Genomic DNA, 24,647 nt, shown 5'->3' with positions numbered 1-24,647 from the left:
CCTGAAAGTGTGATTATTCTCAGGACTGTACTAACAATAACAGCCAGAACGTTGGATGATAGATTGTTGAGCTGCTGGGAGAAGACCTGTTTAAAGTTTATTCAACTTCTGTTTTAGCCTTGAGTTAATTAGACACAGTCAGTTTACCTTAGTACGTGTTAGACAAATGGTAAGAAAACACAGATGACATACAGATCTATTCACTCTTGCAACCTATTTTAACTTTTTTTTTACAAAAAAAGAAAAAGTAATGCTGTTCAGATCCTAACTTTGGGTTATTTGCCTTGAGGCCTGAGGAGACGTGGATGTTCTTCAGTTTGTATCATCATCTGTCTTTGGATCAAGAGCGTCAAATCTTGATAAAACTACCCAGATTACCATAAAATTTCATGTCAATACTGAATATTTCATAGGGATTATTCTTAAAACTTTTGTCATCTGCTAAATTTTTGTCAAAAGCCCCAATCAGTTCTGAATTTACTTGGTTTAGAATGAGATACTGTATCTCAACAGCTGATCCCAATGCCATAAAATGAAAAAATTGATATTCAGGCTCTCAAGAGGATAATCCCTAATCATTTCAGTGGCCTCCAGCTGTAAATGGACTTGCCAACTCTCCTCTTGTGGCACCTTAAAGCCAAAATATCAAGTTTGCACATAATCCATTTAGACAGTTGCCATGAAACATCCAAAAACATTTGGATTTCAATGCCCCCAAAGACCTTTGTTTGTACTTTATTACTTTCATCAGGATAATCCTCTGAGTATCAGTACTGTTTCTACTCTTTTGTAAAGATTAGCTGTTTTCAACGCGTATTGTGCGCTCTAATGAACTACTTCGGCTTGGAGTTAGTGGCCTTGTCCTGAGTGTTAGCAGTTTTCAACAACTTATATAGAAATATCTCATCCAGGAAAAGGAGTTAAAACAATGAAATCTAAAAAGAAAGGGAGGGGGGATAAATATTTGTGTAGTAGCATATTTAGGAGGGAGGACATGCATTTGCTCCTTTGCAAACAACTGATAAAGAGTGTATGAGTCTGTAAGAGAGTGACTATTGGTGTGTTTTTTAATTAGGCGTATGTTATGAATATACGGGTGCAGCCCTGGTGCTGATGCTTGAGTAATGACCTCACTTGTGTGGATTCCAGGGTGGTCCTTTCATAGCCTATTAGACACTTAGCCACACACACATACATACACACACACTTGATTCTCTCTCTCCATGCAGCCAGACTTTATCACACATTACTAACAAGCATGAAGAGAGTATGTCAACACACAGAGCACACAGTGAGCATTTTGTTCTCTGTCTTTAACACCCGGGGTTCAACACATTGTACACACATTGCAAACGTTTCCAAATCTTCCGCCCTCACTCGCACACACTAAAAGTTCCAACAACTTTAGTCATTCAAACTTTCTCTTTAATAGTGAACATACAGTATACACCCAGGTGCACCAGCACAGAAATCTAAAATCCCCTCTTTCTGTGTCCTCTTTTCTTGCTCAATCTTTCCCTTTTACAAGACCCACCCACGGGCTGTCGCAAATACACAGACACAGACACAGACACACACACACACACACACACACACACACACACACACACACACACACACAAACAGACACACACAGAGACACACAATGACAGGATCTTTCTCTGCAGGCTCCAAGGGTCTGATGAAAGTGTCGGGAATGTGCACTGAGAGGCCACTGACACTTCCTCCACTTTCTAGTATTGACTACTCGCCTCAGGCATCTAATGCCCTGGTGACTGCTCCCTCCAGACGTGTAATGGCCATAAACCGCAGATGACAAGAAGAATAAATGGGCTTTCATCTGCTGTCGTAGTTGTCACAGATGGTCCCTCATTACGGATCTAGCCTGCATTAGTGTTGCCACTGTCACTCAACTGCTACTTTCAGTGCTTCTAATGGCTGAGTTACTGCTTTCTCTTGATGGAAGTAATGATAAGAAAGAACAAACCTCAGAGTCATTTAAGAAACCAAAGAGAAAGAACAAGAAAGAATATTACAAACAGTGAGTTGTTTCTTGAGCATTGCACTTTGCTACTGTACTTTCAGACCCAATATATGACATATGAAGACATCTGATGATTCTCATGTATAATCTGATAAATAGAAGTAGCTTTATTAAAGGAGACTTAATGTTTTTTGTGGTTAGATTTTTGTTTAAAAAAAAATAACGGATGAAGAATTGTGAAACAACTCACCATTAATCAAATGTTCACATACAGATTAACATATGATTTTTAAACTTTAAAAAAAAAAAATCCATCTCTTCAGAAATCATCAAGCAGAAATGAAGCAGATACATCCGGAACAGCACTCCGCCAGCGATAATTCAATACAGCTAATAAAATGTACCATTGCTATTTCAGTGAATGAAATAACATTTTACGTCCACTTCAAGCAAACATGACTGCAGATGGAGCTCCTTATCAGAGCACCTCAGGAAATTGGTGATATAAACAGAGTCCAGAAAACCGTTTATTTAATTGATTAGAACTTCCTTTATACTGTTATTGGTGCACTGCCATGTCTAATACACACCCATTTTGGCTAAGGGATGTAAGGATGTAGCACACTGCCAACATTTGGAGCCAGTCTACTGTATAGTTGATGGGCAGTATTGCTTTTGGCATGGATTAAGATTAATAAATTTGGGATTTATACTATGGTGTGCTGTGGAACAAAAGCACATTCAGGATCTAAATTATGGGCTTTAGCTACCGGCAAAACTGCCTTTTTACATTATCTAACATGTCTTGTATATCGAGGCTGTCAAAACAGTGTATTACAAATGAGATTTAGTGCTCCTTTGCAGTTAAGGTGCGACAGTTGGAAAATATTTTGGCAAACTTGAGCTTTTCATAGCTTTTTGTAAAGCCTCGTTTCCCAGGAGTATCGCTTATTTTTCATGTGAATTTTTGAGAGGTGGAGGTTGTGATAGTTTTCCTACATTGCAAATTAGTCCACGTGGGAGAGAGAGAGAGAGAGAAAAACTCCTTCATGTTTGCAGTTCAGTTTTGGCAGAGTGGAGTTTTTTTTTTTTTTTTTTTTTTGCTGTGTCACTGCAGAGAGAAAAGGGGGCTTAGAGGATTGGAACGGTCATATTAGAAAGTAAATCAAGACAGAAGGATTTCCACAAAAACACTGGCCTTTGACCCAGAACTTCTAATACTCGTTCTTTCACTCATCATCCCCTCTTGTTTCTTTAGTTTCTCCCCCTTCTCTCTCTCTTTGTCTCTGTCTCACTCTTACGCATACACACACAGCTTCACACACACTCTCCTCTAGCCCTGAGGTCTTATTTCCGGTCTGGGGTGTATGAGAGAGACCAGCCAGCATCTGTGTGGGACTGGAGCTTATTACACACACACACACACACATGTTCCTGTGAGCGGTGTTTTTGTTTGTGTGTGTGTGTGTGTGTGTGTGTGCGTGTGTGTGTGAGTTGACTCAAAGTGTCATGTTGCTGCTGTTGCTGCTTAGTTTTGTCAGTTTCCTCGGATGCGTTTTTTTTTTAAGTAGGAACACTCGTAAACCTCGGGCAGATGGAAAAAACATGTTGCAGCTTCATATCACACAGGGGTTTATTCACACAGCCTTATGTGCCTGCCTGTGAATGTGCTTACACATAGATGCATAAACACACAGAGCCACAGCTGCACACACACACACACACACACACACACACACGCTTTGTGTAGTGTTGTTGTTAACTGTGACTTGTAGACAATACAAGTTTTGTTTCTAACAATCATTTTTAGACCTTTTGCGCTTATAAAGCTGCTGTTCCTCTCTTAACGATTACAATACCAAACGGTTTTCTGTATGTGTAACACTCAGGGTGCCACAGGGGCGCACACACACAAACGACTACCAATCAAGTTAAGTCTAAATCCAAAGGGGATTGTTGTTTTTCCATGTTTCAGGAACCGGCTTAAACCCACATGTTTCCTGAAGCACTGCTTTGTGTTGAATGTTATGAAAGAGGAATATATACTTTTTCCTGGAAAATGTAGATTAACTCATTCTTGACTACGGGAAAAAAACATGACATGTGGTCAGCACAATCAACACAGAGACCATTCTGTTGGTTAACTGATTTTGTGTGGGTATCGTAAATCCATGCAAGTATATATTTCTAATGTGATTTTTTATGAAAAAAAACATCATCATGCTTCAAATGGTAGTTTAAGTACACTTTTAATTATTTCATGGAGAGACTGTGGTTCCTTTTGGTGACTCCTGGAAAATAAAGAGCATCTTTGCCATCTAGATGTGCAAATTTCTTTTCAAAATGCATATTTTTCTTTAATTGTTTTAGTAATCTTAGCATATTAAATAGACTTTAATACAAACTATTCTGTCTCTCTCACTCTCTCTCTCTCTCTCACACACACACACACACACACACACACACATACTATAGATAACTTCAGTGGTGGACAGTAACGAAGTACAAGTAATTCGTTACTGTACTTAAGTAACTTTTTAGCGGATCTGTACTTTACTTGAGTATCATTGTTTTGTGAGACTTTATACTTTGACTCAACTACATTTGGAAGAGGAAAATCTTACTTTTTACTCAACTACTTTCCAAAAACCTGTCGTTCCTTTCAATGTTCCTTTCCACAACATGCATGCATGACCAGCTGCTGTGACAGGTCCAAATGAACGTGCACCGCAAGTGTACCAATCAGAACACATCGTGTGTCGAGCAGTTTTGGCCCGGCCCCCTACCTGGCTACTTGTCCCAACTTGCCTTCTCCTCCATCCATATCTCTATTAGCATTCATTTGACAAAGTTTCGCTGTCCAGTAGCCTGCCCTGCCAACACATGGAAGTTAAAGAAATATGTGTCTAGTGTGGTTTTCCCCCTCCCTATTAATTCCTAATCAGGTGATTTCCATTTAGTATGATGTGCTTATGATAATTTCAAAAGATATCAATACCAGATATCACAAATGGAAAACATTTTGTTTTCAGGGTGGTGTTAGTGGGCTTTTTAACCTTAAATGACTTGATTGAGTGTATAAAGGACATACCAAGACATTGGAACTACATTACACCAAATTACTTTTACTTTTGATACTTAAGTACATTTGAAGCCAAGTACTTTTATACTTTTACTCAAGTCGACATTTAAAGGGAGCACTTTCACTTTTACTGGAGTAATATTTTACACTAGGTATCTCAACTTCTACTCAAGTACGTGGTCTGTGTACTTCGTCCACCACTGGATAACTTCCACTGATATCTATTGAATTCCTAAGAGACACAAGTAATTCACAGTCAGCTTGACTTTTTCTTTTGGCCAGATTTAGAGCCAATCTCTTACGGTTTTAGGTTTCATTTACACAGTGATGCAATCAGATTGAAATTTCCATGTATGCCAAACCCTTTTACTGAACTATCTGGTCATTTGATGCAAGCTCTTTTTCAACTGCTCATTTTAATTTGGCTTTTACGATCCTGTAAACGTCACACATTTGGCTTTTACAATATGGCTCAGTTGCCAATTGGAGGGAAACAACCAGATGTGATCTAATGATGAAATCTAGCTTTTCTGTGGCAATCTGTTGGTATTGCTTTGAGATGATGGGCAGTGTATCAGATCAATGTATGTGAAATATAAACCTTGCTTTTCAAAATTCAGTACATCTCCAGTGTCCCTACATACATACATATGACAGAGAGAAAATTTGAATCAAAATGTTAATGATAATTCCCACCAATGTCTTACTGTTATTCTTTTCTCCTTTCAGAAAGCACCAACATGGATGAGGAACAGTGCTATTACAATGAAACCATTGCCTTCTTCTACAACCGCAGTGGCAAGTACCTTGCTACTGACTGGAACACAGTCAGCAAGCTGGTGATGGGCCTGGGCATCACTGTGTGCATCTTCATCATGCTTGCCAACCTTCTAGTGATGATCGCGATCTATGTCAACAAGAGATTCCACTTCCCCATCTACTACCTGATGGCCAACCTGGCAGCTGCTGACTTCTTTGCTGGACTGGCCTACTTCTACTTGATGTTCAACACGGGGCCGAACACGAGGCGGCTCACTGTTTCGACGTGGCTGCTACGTCAAGGCTTGATTGACACCAGCCTGACGGCGTCTGTGGCCAACCTGCTTGCCATCGCCATCGAGCGCCACATCACCGTGTTCCGAATGCAGCTACACACGCGCATGAGCAACAGGCGTGTGGTGGTAGTGATTGTCATAATCTGGACCATGTCCATAATCATGGGGGCCATCCCCAGCGTGGGCTGGAACTGTATCTGCAGTATTAAATCTTGCTCCAACATGGCACCGCTTTACAGCAACTCCTACCTAATCTTTTGGGCAGTGTTTAACCTGGTGACGTTTGTTGTTATGGTGACACTGTATGCTCACATCTTTGTCTATGTACGCCAGAGGACCATGAGGATGTCGCGGCATAGCTCTGGACAGCGACGCAACCGAGACACCATGATGTCTCTTCTGAAAACCGTGGTGATCGTGTTGGGTAAGAAAAATATATCCTCCTCCTCCTCTTGTCCTTTCTATCCACCTATCTATCTCTATCTAGCAAGCTGCCTCTGTATTTCTAGTTATATACTGTATCTCTGTAGCAGTGAGTGTGACATCTGAAGTCAGCAGCAGAAACAGAACAATGAATCTGTTGATGGGTTTATCTATGAGGCTATATCATTCAGCACTGAGTCCAAGCTGTGTTTGCCTAGCACGACTACAAGCATGAATATTTTACATTAAGCAACTGTTCAGTGCCAATTCTGTGGAAATATTCACATGAAAAATACTGGCTGTGAATATCTACAGCAGGAATATGTTCTGATATAGCCAACAAAGAATCAACATTAAGTTTCAAACATATTGTGCTAAGGAAAACGTTTGCATATGAGTGTAATTTATTAAGGAAACAGTAGTTTCAGCTTGAGAAGTGGAATAGTGAGATTGCTACTGTAGAACTTTGATAGATGTGGGTTGTTGACTTTATACAGTGCATGAAATCATCAAAGTTAAAACTACAGACCACAGTCAGATTCTTGGCGGAAAGTGTAGATAGCATTACTGTTATAAAGTCTTGTTTGAATGCAATGCTAAACCACCATTCACTCAAGTTTTACCCATTGTACAATTTAGTTAGTTTGTTATGCAAAGTTAGACAAAGTTAGCTCTATTTGCAAAATTAAAAAAAAAAAAAAAGTTATTTGATTTCCTAAAGAAAATAAAAGAGGCTGTGAGTTTTTTATACAGACAGAGAGCAAGTACTTAAAGGATTCAGGATATGGTTGAGGAAGGGGAGCTTGCAAGTTAGCATTTATTTTGTCCTCTGAACATGACTATATTTGCAGTTTGATGAACAGATCTTTATCGACAATGAACATATCCCATGCTGTATTAGTGTTATTGTAAAATTTCCACTGAACACATACTGTACTGGTAATTGGGAAAACAACCAGCTTCCTAGGTCTTCCTGCCATTTACAGTAATGATGTTGGAATTTTTGTGAGCCCCAGCATGTTAAGATTCATATCAAGAATTGCCAAACCACCGTAATATTTTTATCGACTGCTGACAACAGTGGATTTTCAGCCTCTGATGAAAATAGAGATTATTAGTCACATTTGCAGTGGGTGAGCAGTATAACAGGCACAACATATGGTTTTGGCCATACTTTTTGGTATTACCGTAGAATGAATTTAATCATCACATAACTTAAAGTCTATACATAAAGTATATAAGAATCAAGTTGCATTATACCACAATCATCCTTTTCTGTAATATTGTAATTTTGTGGTTTGACAGTTTTTGTGCATTGACAATCTCCTCTGATGAAACAGCGCCTGTTTCATCCTTGAGATGTCTGACAGTTTTATGTCTAAGAATTCAGGAAAAAATATGTTCCCCACTTTTCAAGTCTGCAGACCTCTTCAGTAGTGTGTAATAAATAATAGCATTACAGTTTTTACGTGGACAGCAGTGTGAATTGGAGTGTGAATTGTGGGAAAAGTAAGTCTTTGTGCTTGGGAGCAGGATGTGTTGATCCTAGACAAAACATACCAAAGGATTCCATGTGATTTGTCTCCTCTGTGTGCTGTGTTATCTCATCCTGTTGCCTCTGTTGTCTTTACTCCACTCTTAACTCAAAGCAATGGGACAGCTGAATGTGCGCTGTAGCCTATAGTGAGTATAAAACTGGTCAACGGGCTTTTTCTGCTGCTTATAGAAGCTTTGTTTGTTTCTCGTCTGTCGAATCTTCACACATACATTGCACAGAAGAGACCGATTTTTCTTGTGTCTCATCAGCAGACATTACCATGCTTCTTAAAGGCTAGTTAGGGATGCACATTATTGTCACTGACACTTCATTGGTATCAGCTGATAAAGGCTTTAAAATGAAATATTTGCATCAGTCCGAAATTGACATTTCTGCCAATATGACAGGTTGATTCATCATCTTCACGTCACCTCTACTTCCTGGCTGTGCTTATCTCCATTGACTGTTTCACCCTGACAGTTTGAGTGCTTTCTCCACAGACAGAACCACTGCTTCTTCCCACATTTGTATTTGGCTAAAATGAGTTGGAAAATATTGGCATATCGCATATCAACAAAAAAAATCCAATATTGTGCATCTGTAAGGCTATTAATTAAGTAAATTAATGAATATATGATAATGGACTACGAGATGCTTGCATGTATTAAATACTATTCTTGAAAGAAGTTGAAATATAAGACTTTTGCAAGATGGGCAAGGTCACTAAGCAATGGTAGTACTATATTCTTATTACTAGATTTGTCTTTTATTGTCATACCATCTTCTTCCCTGATTAATACACTGACCAAATGACCCTTGTCAGCAGTTTAGTGTCAGTTGTGACAGTAAAACTGTTCATATTTTGATGGAGTAGAGGTACATGACCTGTATTAACACAATACTGTTTCATTTTCACTTTAGCTTTGTACAACCGTTGGCTGGATTGTTTTAATGTCTTCTCCAGCTGCTTCTGTGTAATGAGTGTTCCATATACAACAACAGAGTCAGAGAGTCAGAAGACAATATAAACATAAACGTGTTCCAAATGCTAATAAGTGACTTCATCCAAAAACAGCAGATCATTCCTTAGAAATTAAACACAATTTATCACTCCCTTTCTCAAGAGTTTCTCAGTAACACGTCCAGTCATTAAAGGCCAGCTTGGGGTCACAGATATGCATGACAGTGCAAACTTATAAACAGTTTACAAAGATGTTATTTCTGGAAATTGATGTAGAAATTCAAGGGCTTTTCTGTGAACACAGACTTAAGGATAAATGAAAACACTTAAAGATGACATAATTGCAGAAACAGGTGCTGTTTGGCTGAAATCCCAAAAGGGATCACAGAGAAGTTCAACAGTTTGGAAAATCTATATTTTTAAAGCCCCGAATATGAGAAGAAAGTCTGTTTAATAGATGATCGAGGGATACTTTTGAGAGAGAGAGAGAGAGAGTGTGTGTGTGTGTGTATGTGTGTGTGTGTGTGTGTGTGTGTGTGTGTGTGTTTCCACTACCAGCTTTGCTAGAACATGCAGCACTCGAGAAAACTGGAAATGCGATGTGAGGCAATAACAGTTTTTTCAATACTCATCATAATAAATTTTAAACTTTTTGTTTTTCTGAATTCCTTAATACATTACATGTGTCTTTTTGCTGAGGCCAAACCCTTACTGGGAAGGTAAGTCTTTTGAGCAAGGGTATAATATGTGTTTTGGTTCACTCTAGAATCCAACTGCTGTTTCAGAGTGATGTCATTATTAAGCACTAGGGATGGGAAACGAGAACCAGTTCCAGTTTAGAAAAGGTTCCAAATAGTCGGATCCATCGGGATTGAATGCCTCTGAGTTTATCAATTTCTTTTATCAGTGCCCAGCGGTGTGGTGTTGATGGAACAGAAAAGAGTAAGGACAGAGCAGCCTCTTTACTGTCTACAGCACACACACAAAAAACATTATCTTCAGTTCATCTGCAAAAACAGCAGTGGTTGCAAACATGTTTTGATTTAATGACAAAATAATTACTTTTGTGAGATGTACATGAAGTACTGTCCTTCTATGCCATCTCTCAGATTAACTTTAGCAAAGCAGCAAACTCTAACAGTAACAAACAAAATCGACTGACAAACACACACTGCAGCATTAAACAACTTAAACCAACTCTGAGGTGAAGAAAATAACTTGGTGCTTAGCTGTCTCACCTTAACAACCCTGCAGCTGCTCAGCTTGTTGGACAGTGATGTCTTTCCTAGAGCTAGAGGTGCAGCAGAGAGGCTGCTCTCCTCTGCTGGATATATAACAGTAGCATTAATAACAGTGGGACCTGAACCTCCCCTTCATTTTGTTATTCACATACAGGCAGGAGACTGTAAAAAGGTTTCAAATTAATGAATTCATGAATTAATGCAGTTAGCTTTTGGCTGTGCACCATCTATCTCACCTACCAATTATGTTCCAAATATTCTTCAGCATGCAAGGTCATTGATAAACAGTGGCAATAATAAAACAGTTGCGATGTCACTGAAAACCTGTGTAGGCCAACTTCTTTTCACATAAACAATTGATCAGGAATTGATAAAGAACTAGACAGATAGTCAGATCAGTTTTCATCCCTATTAAGCACTGAGGACAATATAAAATAGAAAAAGATTTTTTTACTGTACTGATATACAGGACATACAAACTTTTATTCACATCCATTTGACACTTCTCATCTGCTGTGAAGAAAAAAAAAGAAAAAGAAAAGGACTGTTTTTGTGTTACCCTGGCTACAGTAGTAGTTTACGCCCTAAGTCTTTCAGTCCCGTTCATGGTAAACGTTGCCAGAGAGTTCTGGGTTTTGATTATGTTCAAGTTCTGAGGGAAAGGTTAAGACGAGTTTTGCCTTTGCTGTTTGACCGGAAAGTAAACCCCTCAGCAACTCCCTGTCCAGCTTCATCCATCTGCCGACCAGATGATAATAACTGCTCCCCTGCTGCCTGCTTGTCCTCTCCACTTGTTCCTCTCAGGATGCGGTAACGCCAGCCATGGCTGATTTCTTCTCTGAGGAACAGGATGAGATGGGGAAAACATTTTTGACATAGCTGGTTACACACACTTGAACACATGCGTAAGGCACATGCATGTACACATGGACTCTCACACTCACATAAGCCCTCAGGCTTAATAAAGGACAGTGGGACACAAGCTTGGCTCCATTCACATAAACTCTGACGTATTTATAATGTAGTCAAACGATGGGAAAACAAAACCAGAATCTGGCTTGTGCTGGATTTGTTTTGCCAAAGACAATAGAGCATGTATCCTCTGCTGAGATAGGGGCACACACATACGGAAAGAGCATGCAAACACGCACATACAAATAGATAAAGTCTTTCCAATTTCATTAAGGTACACTGTGGACTTTTCACCACCATTTATTGCATGGAGTGATGGTTTTAAGATTTGTCCCCTGTGGACATAATGTGCCAACCAAAAGCAACAATGCTTAAATTAAAGCAGGGGAGGAGAAGTAGGTTAGCAAGTAAACCTTTAAAAGAAAAGGAAATGAAAATAATGTCATTTTTTACTTATTATTTTCAAATTAGTTAATATTATTTATTTATTATATATTAGACAGCATCATCACCATAGTAACATATTGTATACACCCGTACACAGGTTAGATTTTAAACTGTTTCAGTTTTGAGAAGTGATAAGGTTTCAAAGATGAGGACTAAAAGCACAAGTCAAGAAAAATCTCCAAGAAAGATCAGCACACAGCCACCCAGGAAGCATCCAGAACTGACTCCCACACAGTGAATGTAATGAATGAGCTGGCCTTAGACCAGTTACAAAGGTTACACAGTAACAGTACAACTTGAGTTTGTGAGCTTTCTTTAGCTAACCTTAAATAATCATTCTTGCTGGTAAGCTAACGTTAACCCTGAGTTTAAAGCCTTTTTGCTCATATTTTCTTGTTGCTATTAAAAGCAATGTAGTCCTAATAAAAGTAGTTCAATTACACTTAATAAACAAAGAAGTCAAAGCAGATAATTGCTGGTAACAACGTGATCTGGTATGGACATTAACATAATACATCGCTGAAATGTGCCCCCTCAAAACATTAGCCCTGGTTAGAACTTGCAAACAACTGGTGAAAACACCATCTGTGAGTGTGGCCATTTGGTTGTTGTTGAATACCATTCCTGGCTTGCGGTAAATGTTGCTGCCTTTAATTTTTTTTTAACTATCAAAAATAAACTAAAAACTGAAACAATTTACACAATGAGCAAATCTAGTTAAAAAAAGATCATAGTTTTGCTACCACTGCATATGGCTTTTTGGTGGTGGTGGTGGTGGTGGTGGTGGGGGGGGGGGGTGTTTGAGTGGCACCAACAGAGATTCTCTTCATCACTCTTCAATGAGTCAACAGTTCAGTCAAATTAACCGTGACTCTTGATCAATGTGCGTGTGGGTCTGTGTGTCAGGTGTTGGCTCATGTATGGGTCTTCTGTGAATGATTTGATTATCTTCAAGCCCTTGGTGTTGTATGTGGTCACATCGTCAGACAGTGTGGAGCGCCAAAACACATACCATCGCCCAAGCAAATGCACACAGATGCTATAACACTAACGTTCACTACTATCAAAATCACATCGTATAACCAATCAATGTTCAACCCGTGGGCTCACTGATTTTCCTACCAAGATTTCAAAGTAAGAACAGAAGATAATGGCTACATGCTCAAAAATACCCCTGCCATACACACACTTTTTTTTTTCACTCCGCTACTACAATGCATGTGTGTCTTCTGGCGGACTGAGAGCAGAACCAATCAGAGCTAACAACAAGCCAAACCCTCCAATCAGCTGTCAGCATGGAAACATGCCTGGTATGCAGCTTGCTATGTCACCTGTTTTCTGTGTATTTGACTGTGTGTGTGTGTGGGTGTGTGGGTGTATGCGTCTGTGTAAAGCTTGTAATGCAAGAAATTACTCTTCACAGTGCAGCTTTTCTAATCACTCACAATGGAAGCATCTGTCATTATGAATCCTGTTTCAACAGCATCAGTTCATTTCTGGCACACTCTTCAGTCTTCAACATATATCAATTGCTTCATAACATACTTTACTTAGTCTTTCAGTAATCCTGCTTTTGTAGGTTTGCATTAAAGGGAAATTTCAGTTAATCTTAGCCTGATGTACTCACTTATGTGTGAGGATGAATGAATTAATGTTTTTATCATCTCTATAACAGAGCCCAAAAGTGCAAACTTACCATGACTCATAGATCCACTATGGCCACATTATGGGAAATCCAACTGTAAAGAAAGGAACCTCTGTCTGTATGTATGTCCTTAACTTTTCTTAATTCATCCGGTTCACTTCAGACTTGGTGGGTGTATTACCAACGTTCCAAGGAAGTATAGTGTTGAGTGTGAAATTGTTTGGATGAGCAGTTCTTGAGAAATATATTTTTAAAAACTAAACAAAGCTGTGAAATACAGACAGCACCACTCTGCCATTGTAACCTTTGCAGTAGCACTTGTTACAGATGTGTCATGTTCAACTAGCATGAAGCAGGGAAGATTGCATCTATAATATAACAAATATTGAAAGACATTAGCAGAGATCTTTCTCGTTCACACATTGAATTTGATCAACATCAGAATAACAGGAAATAGCACAAGTAGCACATTTTTTTCCTCCGATACACAGAGTCAACACAATTTAGCAATACTTGATCATATGCCAGATAAGACCAAGTACATGAAAAACTTTCCATTTAAGCAATACTTGTAAGGGTTATAAGGCATTTTATATATCTGGTAAATAGGGGTGTGACGAGATCTCGCGAGACGAAAACGCGACGATATTTCTTGTCGAAGTGAATTTTGTCTCTCGAAGCTTACATCCATTGAAATAAAGACTAGCATATACATTTAATATTAATAAAAAAGTAAATTATAAAGAGTAGAAACAATTCTAATACATAAATATAAATTAAATAAAGAATCTAATTATCACAAATTATAACAATAAAAAAAACACAGAAATAAAAGTCCTGTATCACATAAATACACAAGTAGAACAACATATACATTTTACTTTTTGCATCATTAGGCTTCCATAGATGCACTAGATTCCCCTGCTGCTCCTACCTCTGGCTCTCAGTGTAGAGACCTGAGGTCAACTTAAAACTGCTCCTCTCCTCATCTCATACTTCTCACTGAGATCTTCTCAGCAGGTAGAAGCTGTAACAAGCTTAATGATCCACACGTGACATTATAAAAAGAAGACATGACGTGCAGATGAGCGATAGAAAACCGATCGTTTATGTTTGATGCGCCCCTTAATTATAGCTTCGCGAGACAATATTCACTTCGAATCGAAATATCGTCGATTTTTCGTCTCGCGAGATCTCGTCACACCCCTATTTGCCAGATATAAAAATGCCTTATAACCGCTTATAACCCTTACAAGTATTGCTTAAATGGAAAGTGTTTCATGTACTTGATTTTATCTGGCATATGATCAAGTATTGCTAAATTGTGTTGACTCTGTGTATAGGAGGAAAAAAATGTAACTTACTTGTGCAATTTCCTGTTATGCTGATTGCTTAAATGTGAACGACAAAGATCTCTGCTAATGTCTGTCAATATTTGTCATGTTATAGATGCAATCTTCCCTGCGTCATGCTAGTTGAACATGACACATCTGTAACAAGTGCTACTGCAAAGTTGTATTGAACATAAATGCTTTTTTTAAACTAAACAGGCCTTTTTATTATTCACATTATTTAGCTTTTCTTGTGTTGTTGATTATCAGTTTTAAGAGTTCAGTAAAATCTATATATAACAGGATTTATAAATGAATCCATTAATTAAAATGAGCACGACCTGTGGAAGAAAAGTCAAATCAAGTATTGTTAATGATCTCAAGACACTTGGCAAAGTAACCTCAACCCATAGCCCTGTCACCAATATTACTGCTCTAAATGACTTCTGTACTATGTTCAAGACATAGTACATGTCTCAGGCATATTTTGAAAACATTGTCAAAATTGTAGCGTCATTGGTAAATTGTGTCTCAAACTGATAGCCTGCATGTGAGGTGATTGAGGAGCATTGGTAAATTGTAGCATCTCCCAATAGCCTGCATGTGAGGTGTTTAGGGAACAGTGGTAAATTGTAACTTGAACCAATAGCCTGAATGTGAGGTGTTTGGGGAGCATCAGTAAATTGTATTGTCTACTAATAGTCTGCAAGAGAGGCATTTAGGGTTCAGGTATTTATCTAATCTGTACTATACAGGATTTATATTTGCTAGTAATGTCGTTGTGGCCAAATGTATTGTTCAACTGTAAAATATCTTAGCTCAGATCCTTATCAAAAAGTTTCACATGATGTGTTCATGAAAAAAAGTATATCATCAATAATAATAATAATAAAATTGCTATTGCTGTAGATGTGGATCTACGTGGCAGTGAAGAGTGTATATGACCAAGGGGCTGTTTCTGGGACAGAATAATTAACCCTTTTCTGATCAGAAAACATCTGAAAACACTGCCTGAAGTAACAGACATTGGCGGCACCAAACAGCTAGCAGAAGAAAAAGAAACCACACACTAAGAATGTTGTCAAAAATACAGTTGGAGCATTGGACTGGACCGCTATTGGTTTATAGTTCAATCGCATAAAATAGAAGAACCACTTAAAATCAGATGCAATTTTGGAAAATTAGATTCAGAATTTGGTGGTGACTGGCACAGCTGTGCCTGGCTGTCTGGATTTGATATAAACCATAACACAGTGAGCAGTGTGCGTATATTTTACTGTTGACTTTTGTCTTTTTATTCCAAAACACTGAGAAAACAGAGTGGAGTAAGGTTTGAAAATCACAAATCTCAGCACCTGGCAGTGTGTCACTGCTGCTGACCCTGCAAATACAGTGTATTACAGCCTTTTAGTGCTAACAGAGCAGAAAAAAACCCTTCATTATTGCCATTTCAAAGAACTCACTGTACTTCCACTCAAAAGCTTGTTTCTCTGACCATTAGATCACTGTGACACCACCACCAGACCCCATCAGTGTACACACCACAAGACTCTTAATCAATAAATCACTCAGCTACTGAATGTGAACTTTTATCTAATCTTAAGTGCATGTGTGGAAGCACTGATGTGGGGGGAAAAAATCCCTTTGTGGCCCTTTCTGAAATATATATAATGGTTTTGGTCTGCTGACTTATTTCAGTGAGATCATAGTCATGACCACAGATAATGGTTGGGTTAGGAAAATGGTAAAAAGAGACATACATAGAAAAATAGAGATGAAACAGAGCGATAGACATGACAGTAGGGAAGAAGAGAAGAGGAAAGTTGCAGAGAGTAAAGTGGTGATGTTTAAACCAAGTTGAGATTAAAAAAATAAAGAAAGGGTAGAGAAGGGGAGCAGGAAATGAGAAATAAATGAAGAAAGATGAAGGGAGATGCAAATAGAGATTGATGGAAAGAAAATGAGTGAGATATATAGATGAATGGAAACCAGTCATGTAATATTAGATGTTTACTCAATCTTAAGAGCCTGTTAGAAATGCACATTAGAGGAAACCTGAACGGACATGAAGACACAATGAGAAATGATAACTCTAAAGGAATATAGTAATGGGTGGTCAGTCATGACAATCCAAGACAGCAGAATGTGAAGCTCTATAATGAGTTAAGTATGTTACTACATGTGGTACACATCAAGATAATGTAGAGAAAGTCAGAGGTGTGAGACACAGATTTATAAGGATCAGAAACTTAAAGAGGTCATATGGGAAGGGGTCTGAGATTCTCTTTTTACATGACAGAAACTACAGATATATAAATATTACTGCAGACAATTTTTTTTATGCAAAAGTTCTTTCATAGATTTTACTTGATTTCAGTGTGAGCAACCTCCAACCTTGAATATTGCAGAATCTGGGAAAGTTATGCTAGTATTGTGCAAACACAAGATGTCCTCACCAGATAAACAGTATTGTTTATTTAATTGAATTGATGCAAATGCCCTTCCATGCTAGTTGAAAATATTACCAAAACATTTGCTCGTTTCTCGGTGCAGTCTTCTTCATAAATGTACTGACATAAAAGGTAAACGAGAAAGAGAAACTGAATTTCCTACAGACATAGTTGACTCTATTCACATTGAGGGAGGAGGTCAGAGTGGATGGTTCCCCAACCTACATGACCTATATTTGTGTTTAGGTTGGGGAACTTGTTGTATAAACAGAGATTAGCTCTCCTTGGTGGTGCATTCAAGGCCATTGCACTAAAGGCCAATGTTGTAGAAAATCTAATCCAAAAATACAACCAAACATGACCATGAGGAATCATTTACATAAGGGAACAGCAGCTCACTCACCAATATCAGCATATCTTTAAAATCACCACAAAAGAGAATTTTCATGCAAGTATATTAGAACTAACATAACTTTGATAATACAAACATAGATGCCATAATGTTCACTGTGATTGACAACCTTTTCAAATCTCTGCAGTTTGCTTGTCAAAGCATAGTGAAAATGGCCATCAAAATATGTCATTTCTACTTGAAGGGCTAAACATGTAAAACCACACAGTATGATCCTTTAAACCATCTGACCTCATATTCATGTGATTCTGTAGTACAATACATGTGATTGAGGCCAAGAGAGCATAATGCTCTGAAAAATAATAGACCATATGTCAGTAACACTGAAAAAACCATGTCGCAAACATCTTAATGATGACAAATCCCTTTCTCCCTGGAAGAAACATGACACGTCAGCCATTAGCACAAATCCTTTCCTAACAAGTAAGATTAGGAAAGACGCATATTTCCTAACCTGAAGGAGGGGGGCTTGAGTGCAAAGACAGAAAAAGACCTCAAAATCATTGTTCATAATCTGCCAAACATGTTAACCCGAAGCAAAGAGCTGTAATGCTGAAAGTGAAACCCCATTTCTGTTAAATAATGATCATGTTGATTGTAAGGCAGTGCTGGGTTCAAAGTAAGAGATTTTGTGAGCGCTTTCTCAACACCATCCAAATGTTTTTTTGTGTTTAAGTGTGCCTCCATTTGTCACTGTGCCATGTATAATTATGTAAGCGAGTGCTTGCGTGTGTTTGTGTCTGCACATGTGAGTGTTTATCCGTGTCTACTCTCGGTTTTGCATGTGTTCATGGGAGTGCTGGGTTCATTGCCATAGTCTGGTCTCCATTATTTCCTTATTTTTGTTCCCATAGCTTTCTGTTCTCTTGTTTTATGGAAGCCCAATTCTGCCAGTAAAATTTAAAAAAAGGATGAAAGTTGGAAATACTAATACTACTAGCACTACTACTACTGCTACTACTAATAATGATCTAATTGTGAGTCAGTAAATTAATCATAAATCACATGTTTTAAATCAAAAGTAAAAACACCAACATGTTTTTAGTCAGAAAGGAGCTTCCATACACATTGGATTGCAAGCTCCCAAAGACTCAACAGGAAATGTTTCAACTTTCATCATAGATAGATTCTTTGATAAATTGTGTTAATGTTATGGGGGTTTTGATTCAATTCCACATGCATACAAGTCGCCTTTTGAAACTCTTAAAAGACATTATCCTATCAGTCTCTAAATTATGTTATTTACTGGATTCTGGATGTGGGTCATAATTGAATAATTGCAATAACTGAATTTCCTGAATTTGTAATTATGTTTTGATATTGTGCTCTACCTCATATACAGATTGGTGTAAAGGGATTTGAGGGTTGCCATAATTAAATGTAGGCATAGAAACAGAAAACCGAATATTATCCTTTAAAACGTCAAATATCATAATGTGTCACATATAACGCTATTGCTAGTCTTATAGGACATATTAACATTTTTTCCCACCCGTCTGTGACTTCTGTGTAATTGCTAACTCTACCAAGTCTTGGAATGTGTTGAAGTAGTTTTCCATACATTTCCAGATTTTCCAGGCTTGCTTAGGAGCGATGTTTATTTACTTTTCTTCACTGAATTTCCATTTCTCCAGTCTCTCTTTCCTCCATGTGGTATTTTTAAATAGTGACAAGGCAAAAGGATTCACTCAGGTCTGCCAAAAAACATACTTGTTTCCTCCGTAGACAGAAAGTCTTGTTTACCATCTGTGAACCTGGTGCAGCAGTGACGCTGCTCTTCGTGGCACGGTAAACCAGACACATTTTGGGGGGAATTTAAAGGGGCAATCCAGGCACACCTGGATTCAGAGGAGAAATGAAAGAAGCTGAGGACTGTTTTCTTTTGAATTCTGAGGGAAAATCTAAACAAACATCTTATAAATATACATTTTTTACATGGAAGTCTTTGCCTAAGATGTTCTTGCATGGGCAGTTCTGTTCACTGCTACAGTTACAGTTTGACTCTAGTGATTTGTGTTTTCAGTTGTTATTTTACTATGGTTCTGCCTTACCCAGAAGAATATATGTTGTGGTTGGGGTCAGTTTCATGATTATTATATGTTTCCATCAGCCTTGACACAAAATGAGATGGTGTTATTGAAACATACAGGAAACATGGTCATGTAATACAATCATAACGTCGGTCAGAAGGATTTTTCATGTTTTTCTAACTGAAGTGCTGAATGTTTCAGTGGTATTTTTTTTTTGTCCTGTTCAGAGTAAGATGTCTCACACGGAGACAAATAGTTGAGATAGTTTCTGTGCCGGGCTGCGAACCGTATGAGAAATGCATCTAACTCTGAAGAGTCTGCCTGCATAGCTGGGAAGTGAGGTCAAGCCTTTGCTGCAGCTGCCGCCTGCAAAACACTAACAGATAACAGGCCTGCCTGTCAATATTGTCTCTCTTTCTCTCTCGTCCCTGCTCGCCTCATTTCTCATCAAGTCTTTTTGTCTCTTGAGTTTAATGTCCAACAGTTGTGTTATAGTTAGGACAAATAGCATCTGTTGACTGAATTCATAACACTTTAGTTTGACTTTCATGAGTAATAACTCTGTGACCCCCTGCACTGTGCTATCACACTCCTCTCACAAAAGAGGTTATAAGGTTAGAATGATGATGGAGTACTGGTTGTGAAAATGAGGTGGATATCAGTCATTACAATTTGGATGCTTCACATCAAAGGGGGGGGGGGGGGGGTAACTGAGGATGTTGATAAGGCAGTGTTTAAGATAAGCAGACTGCTTGATTTGATTTCTCAAGATATCAGGACTCCCATCCTGTTTCCTACCACCAGTCACAATTGATTTGTTGTAATCAGGAATCTTTCCTTACCTTTAGTTGTAGTTTCTGAAAAATCATGCACTAGATCCTATTCATATTCTGCCGTATACATATACTGCCACAAACAACAAAATAGATAGATAGATCGATAGATAGATAGATAGATAGATAGATAGATAGATAGATAGATAGATAGATAGATAGATAGACAGACAGACAGATAGACAGACAGACAGACAGACAGACAGACAGCAGTTATTGCACTGAGGAGGTGAAGGAGTGTGTATGTGATGTGTTATGATTTTCCAGTCCGTGTTATGATCTTTGCAAAATATCCACAGCTCTGGGGAAGAAGCTGTTTCGTAGTCTGTTAGTGCGTGCGCTGGGAGTTGTCAGTCTGCCTGAGGGGAGGGTGGTGAACAGGGAGTGTCCGGGGTGGGAGGTGTCCTGCCTGATGTTTGAGGCTCGTGTAAGGAGACGGCCTGAGTATACTGTACATCGCTCAGGTTTGGAAGGGGGGAGCCGATGATCCTCTCAGCCGTCCTGACAACCCGCTGTAGATCGGTTTAGTTGTGTTTTCTTACTTATTTCTTCACTAGGTTTGTATTTGGGAAGTTTCACATTTTCCTAGGTCATCCCAGTTTATGAAGCCTCAAAAGTGGCAGGTTCTTATTTATATGACTGTAGAGCTGCAACAATGAGTCAATTCAGTGATAAGTCTGTATACATAAAATCAATTGCAAACTCTGTTCAGATTCATAAATTTGAATGTTTTCAGTTTTTTTTTTAGTTTTCTATGACAGTAAACTTAATATTGTTGGGTTGTGGACTGTTGATCAGTATTCCACCATTGTCTGGCATTTTATATACCAAACTATGAATTGATTAACCAATCAAAAAAATCTATAAAATAATCATTAGTTACAGCCCTATGCATCAACAATAGTAAAAAGTACTAATGCAAATAAATGATCCAAATAAGTTGAGTTAAATAATTACAATTGCTTGTAAAAATATAACAAAAGTATCAGATGATAAAATCTGAAAGCTATTTACAATTCACGATAAGCATTTATTTGTTTCCATACCATACTCCATGTTTTTGGTGCTTGCATGTGTAAACACTGACATACCTCGCAGTTTCACCATGATACAGTTTCCATTTTCTTAAACTGTTTCCAAATGTGTCTTTTGTCTTACGAGCAAAAAGAAAAATGGCAAGTGGTTCTGGTAAATGTAATTATATTGTGTAATGAAAGTAAATTGGAGATAAAATGAGTTTAATGTACACAGTTTGCTGCTAATGGTGTTATGTTTTCTATTATTTTACGATCAATTTTAAATGATTTATGCTACTGTTTCCCTAATGCATCTGCAACAGCAATCTTTGAAAACACTATAAAACAGAAGCACTTTATGCTCACAATACGTCATTAAAAACTGTGTAGATATAGTTATAGAGGGACAGTGTCATTCAGTGATGGGTATGTAGTTGTAGAGAGATTTTTGTTTGTTTCAGGACAGACTATGTGTTGTATTGTGGGATTGATTTTATGGACTCAAGTTAGACAGATTCTGTATTAATATTTTGTAGAGAAGAGAAAGACAAGAAAGCGTCTTCAAAGTATTTGAACTGATTCAAACCCAATATGCTGTAGAGGTAGCACAATGGCCCCAGAACAGCAACCACATAATCAACTATACATGTAACCTTTGTGATCCAGTCCCAATTTCAAGTCATCAGTACTAACATTTTAGACCAAGTGAATTACTATCACCATAGCATGAATCAGCAAAATCAGGTTTGATACCAAACCGAGTCATCATGAGTCATTATAAAATTAAACTCCAGGTTTCCAGGAAGTCCAGGACCTAGCACTGCAGTGCCAAAACTGATGTTCCAGTTTGGTGAAATACAATAACAGCAATATTTTAACTAGGTGACATTCAAGAAAGTTAGTATCATGTATGGATTTCACCTCAAACTGGAGAAAATGGGCTGAAGAGGGACTGTTATGTCTTCAATCTTTAATCAATCACACTTTTTTTGCCTGAGCATTGACTAGATATAGTAACAAGAAACAGGCAAAAAGCTAATTATAACATGTTCTCGTTATGTGTACATTGAAACGTGTTATGCCTTTTTTCACATGAAACAGAAAATTACATTCATCGTTATCTTCATTTTCCTTTGACAAAAAAACTAACAATTTTATTATATTTATATGATTTTTCTTTGCACCGTGTTTAACTTTTTTTCCCTCTCTTTTTGTGTTCCCTCAGGTGCCTTCATAATCTGCTGGACTCCCGGCCTGGTCATCCTCCTCCTCGACGTTTTCTGCGCCAATTGCAATGTCCTTACCTTTGAAAAGTTCTTCCTGCTTCTCGCCGAGTTCAACTCAGCCATGAACCCCATCATCTACTCCTACCGCGACAAGGAGATGAGCGCCACCTTCAGGCAGATCCTGTGCTGCCAGCGGCAGGAGAATGTCAATGGGACGGCAGCAGAAGGATCTGATCGATCGGCGTCGTCCATCAACCACACGGTGCTGAGCAGTGGTATGCACCACCATCACCACCACCACCACAACGAACACTCAGTGGTATAAAAGAGGGCTGGAGATGCAGGGGATATTGACTGAGAGGAGGTGAACGGCTGTACATGAAAGTCAAAAGGAACTGTAAACATGATATAAACTGAAGAACAGGATGGGATCACAATGAAGAAGAGGATAGCAACTATGAAGAACGATTAAGATGAAAACACTTTCTCTCAGTGTGGAGAAAGAAAAGGGTGGGGTCAGATCTTCAAGGACTCTGATAGGCTGTTAGTATTTTTGTTTAGTTTTTTATTATTTTCTATTTGCGTTAAATGTGTCGTCATGGGCGATGCTGATATGAACTATTTAAAAGTAATCTGTGAAAATAAGGTAATGCCAGTATAACCCATCTTCTTTCTCCAGTGTACACTAACTTTGTATCCTGTAGTTGTGAATTTTGGATATTTTCTCCATGATTCCCATTCTCAAAAACATCATACATGCAGTACATGTTTTATACATAAATAGTTACGCTAACATCAAAGTTACCCTCACACCATATAAGAACTCTTTTTTTATTAGTTGCATCCTTTTGGGTCTGAACCCGGATTCAGAGCACTATTCTTTCTTTTATGTTTACGTTTGAGAAGAAAGACATCAAATCTCAGGAAAGTCAAACTAACACAGGAGATTATAAGCCCACCAAACATGCCGCTTCATGCTTATAACCTGTAACTGAATGTTAATAGATAAAAAAGTTATCTGTTGCAGCTTTAATTGAAATGACCTTGTGGAGCATCATAGCCTCCTGGTAGTGTTTGGACCTCCAGGGTTTTTTAAAACTTTTTTTTTTTTTGTAATACTTCAAAGTGAAGACTAATTGGACATCCTGCTAATCTTTTAAATATCCCATCCAGACATTTTTAAAGATCAATATAATACACATACAGTACATTATTATTACAGTGATGTTCAAATATTCAACTGAAGTAATGAGAAGAACAGTGGACGGACTTTATATATATTACTATACAGATTCTTTACATGTTTAGCAGCTTTCAAATACTGCAAAACTGTTACAACCAATTTTATATCAACCCAGTGTTAATGTAACCAGAGTCACTATCAGTTTCCTTCCTAGATCAATAATTTGCCTTTTAATGACAAGTGACCTTATGAGTGAAATACTTTGAAGGTTCATTCTTCTACGGACCATCTTCTCCTACTAAAACATTTCCCAACAGCTTTTTCTTTTCATCCAACTCAATGAAAGGGCCAAGATCTGCAAGAAATTCAGAGATGTTTATCCCCTCCAAAGAATAAAAGACAAGTTGTTCCAGGGATCTTACCAAAAAGGGGAGGAGGATGTTTGCGGATTTAGAGCAGGCTCTGTGCTACAGTGTTATGTGGAGACAAGGTGAAGGTCATATCTGGTGAGCGTTAACAGACTTCAGATCGTGACATGAAATGTGCTGAGCTGTCTGCCTCTTGCAGTTTTATCTAGTGCCTCTGCTTGTGAGGCTCAGTAAGAAAAGGGGTATGGAGAGGTTAAGTGAATGTGAAAGAATAACCAGTATTCCAGTGTTTATTTTAAAATGCCTCCTGGTGGATCCAGTAGAGTCCAGGAATGACATTTTGTAAAAGTAAAATTATTAAAAAAACAGAATTGACATATGATCAGGTAGGATGACAGGGTGGTACATTCCTTCTTTTCACAATGAACATGAAGATAAAACACACGGTAATAACATGTGGTATATCTGCCTCTGTGTGTAGTTTACAAACTATTTTGCTATCAATGATAGA

General features: G+C 38.2%; 1 protein-coding gene across 1 annotated transcript; it reads left to right on the top strand.

The window, feature by feature from the left end:
- The first annotated feature begins 5,803 nt into the window (after window positions 1-5,803).
- lpar1 (lysophosphatidic acid receptor 1) lies at window positions 5,804-23,009 on the top strand. Its single transcript, XM_053340085.1, has 2 exons — window positions 5,804-6,545; window positions 22,585-23,009. The coding sequence occupies exons 1-2, from the start codon at window positions 5,807-5,809 to the stop codon at window positions 22,908-22,910; spliced, it is 1,065 nt and encodes a 354-aa protein (XP_053196060.1). The 5' UTR covers window positions 5,804-5,806; the 3' UTR covers window positions 22,911-23,009.
- The last annotated feature ends 1,638 nt before the right edge of the window (window positions 23,010-24,647 follow it).

The sequence above is a fragment of the Scomber japonicus genome, chromosome 19, assembly GCF_027409825.1.
Source record: "Scomber japonicus isolate fScoJap1 chromosome 19, fScoJap1.pri, whole genome shotgun sequence".
Lineage (NCBI taxonomy): Eukaryota > Metazoa > Chordata > Actinopteri > Scombriformes > Scombridae > Scomber > Scomber japonicus.
This window is presented reverse-complemented; position numbering and strand designations above follow the sequence as displayed.

What these genes read in the sequence shown, in the direction of transcription:
- lpar1 (XM_053340085.1), top strand. Translation starts at nt 5,807, where the DNA reads ATGGATGAGGAACAGTGCTATTACAATGAAACCATTGCCTTCTTCTAC. An exon ending in AACCGTGGTGATCGTGTTGG is followed by an intron (nt 6,546 to 22,584) that starts GTAAGAAAAATA and finishes GTGTTCCCTCAG; the next exon opens with GTGCCTTCATAATCTGCTGG.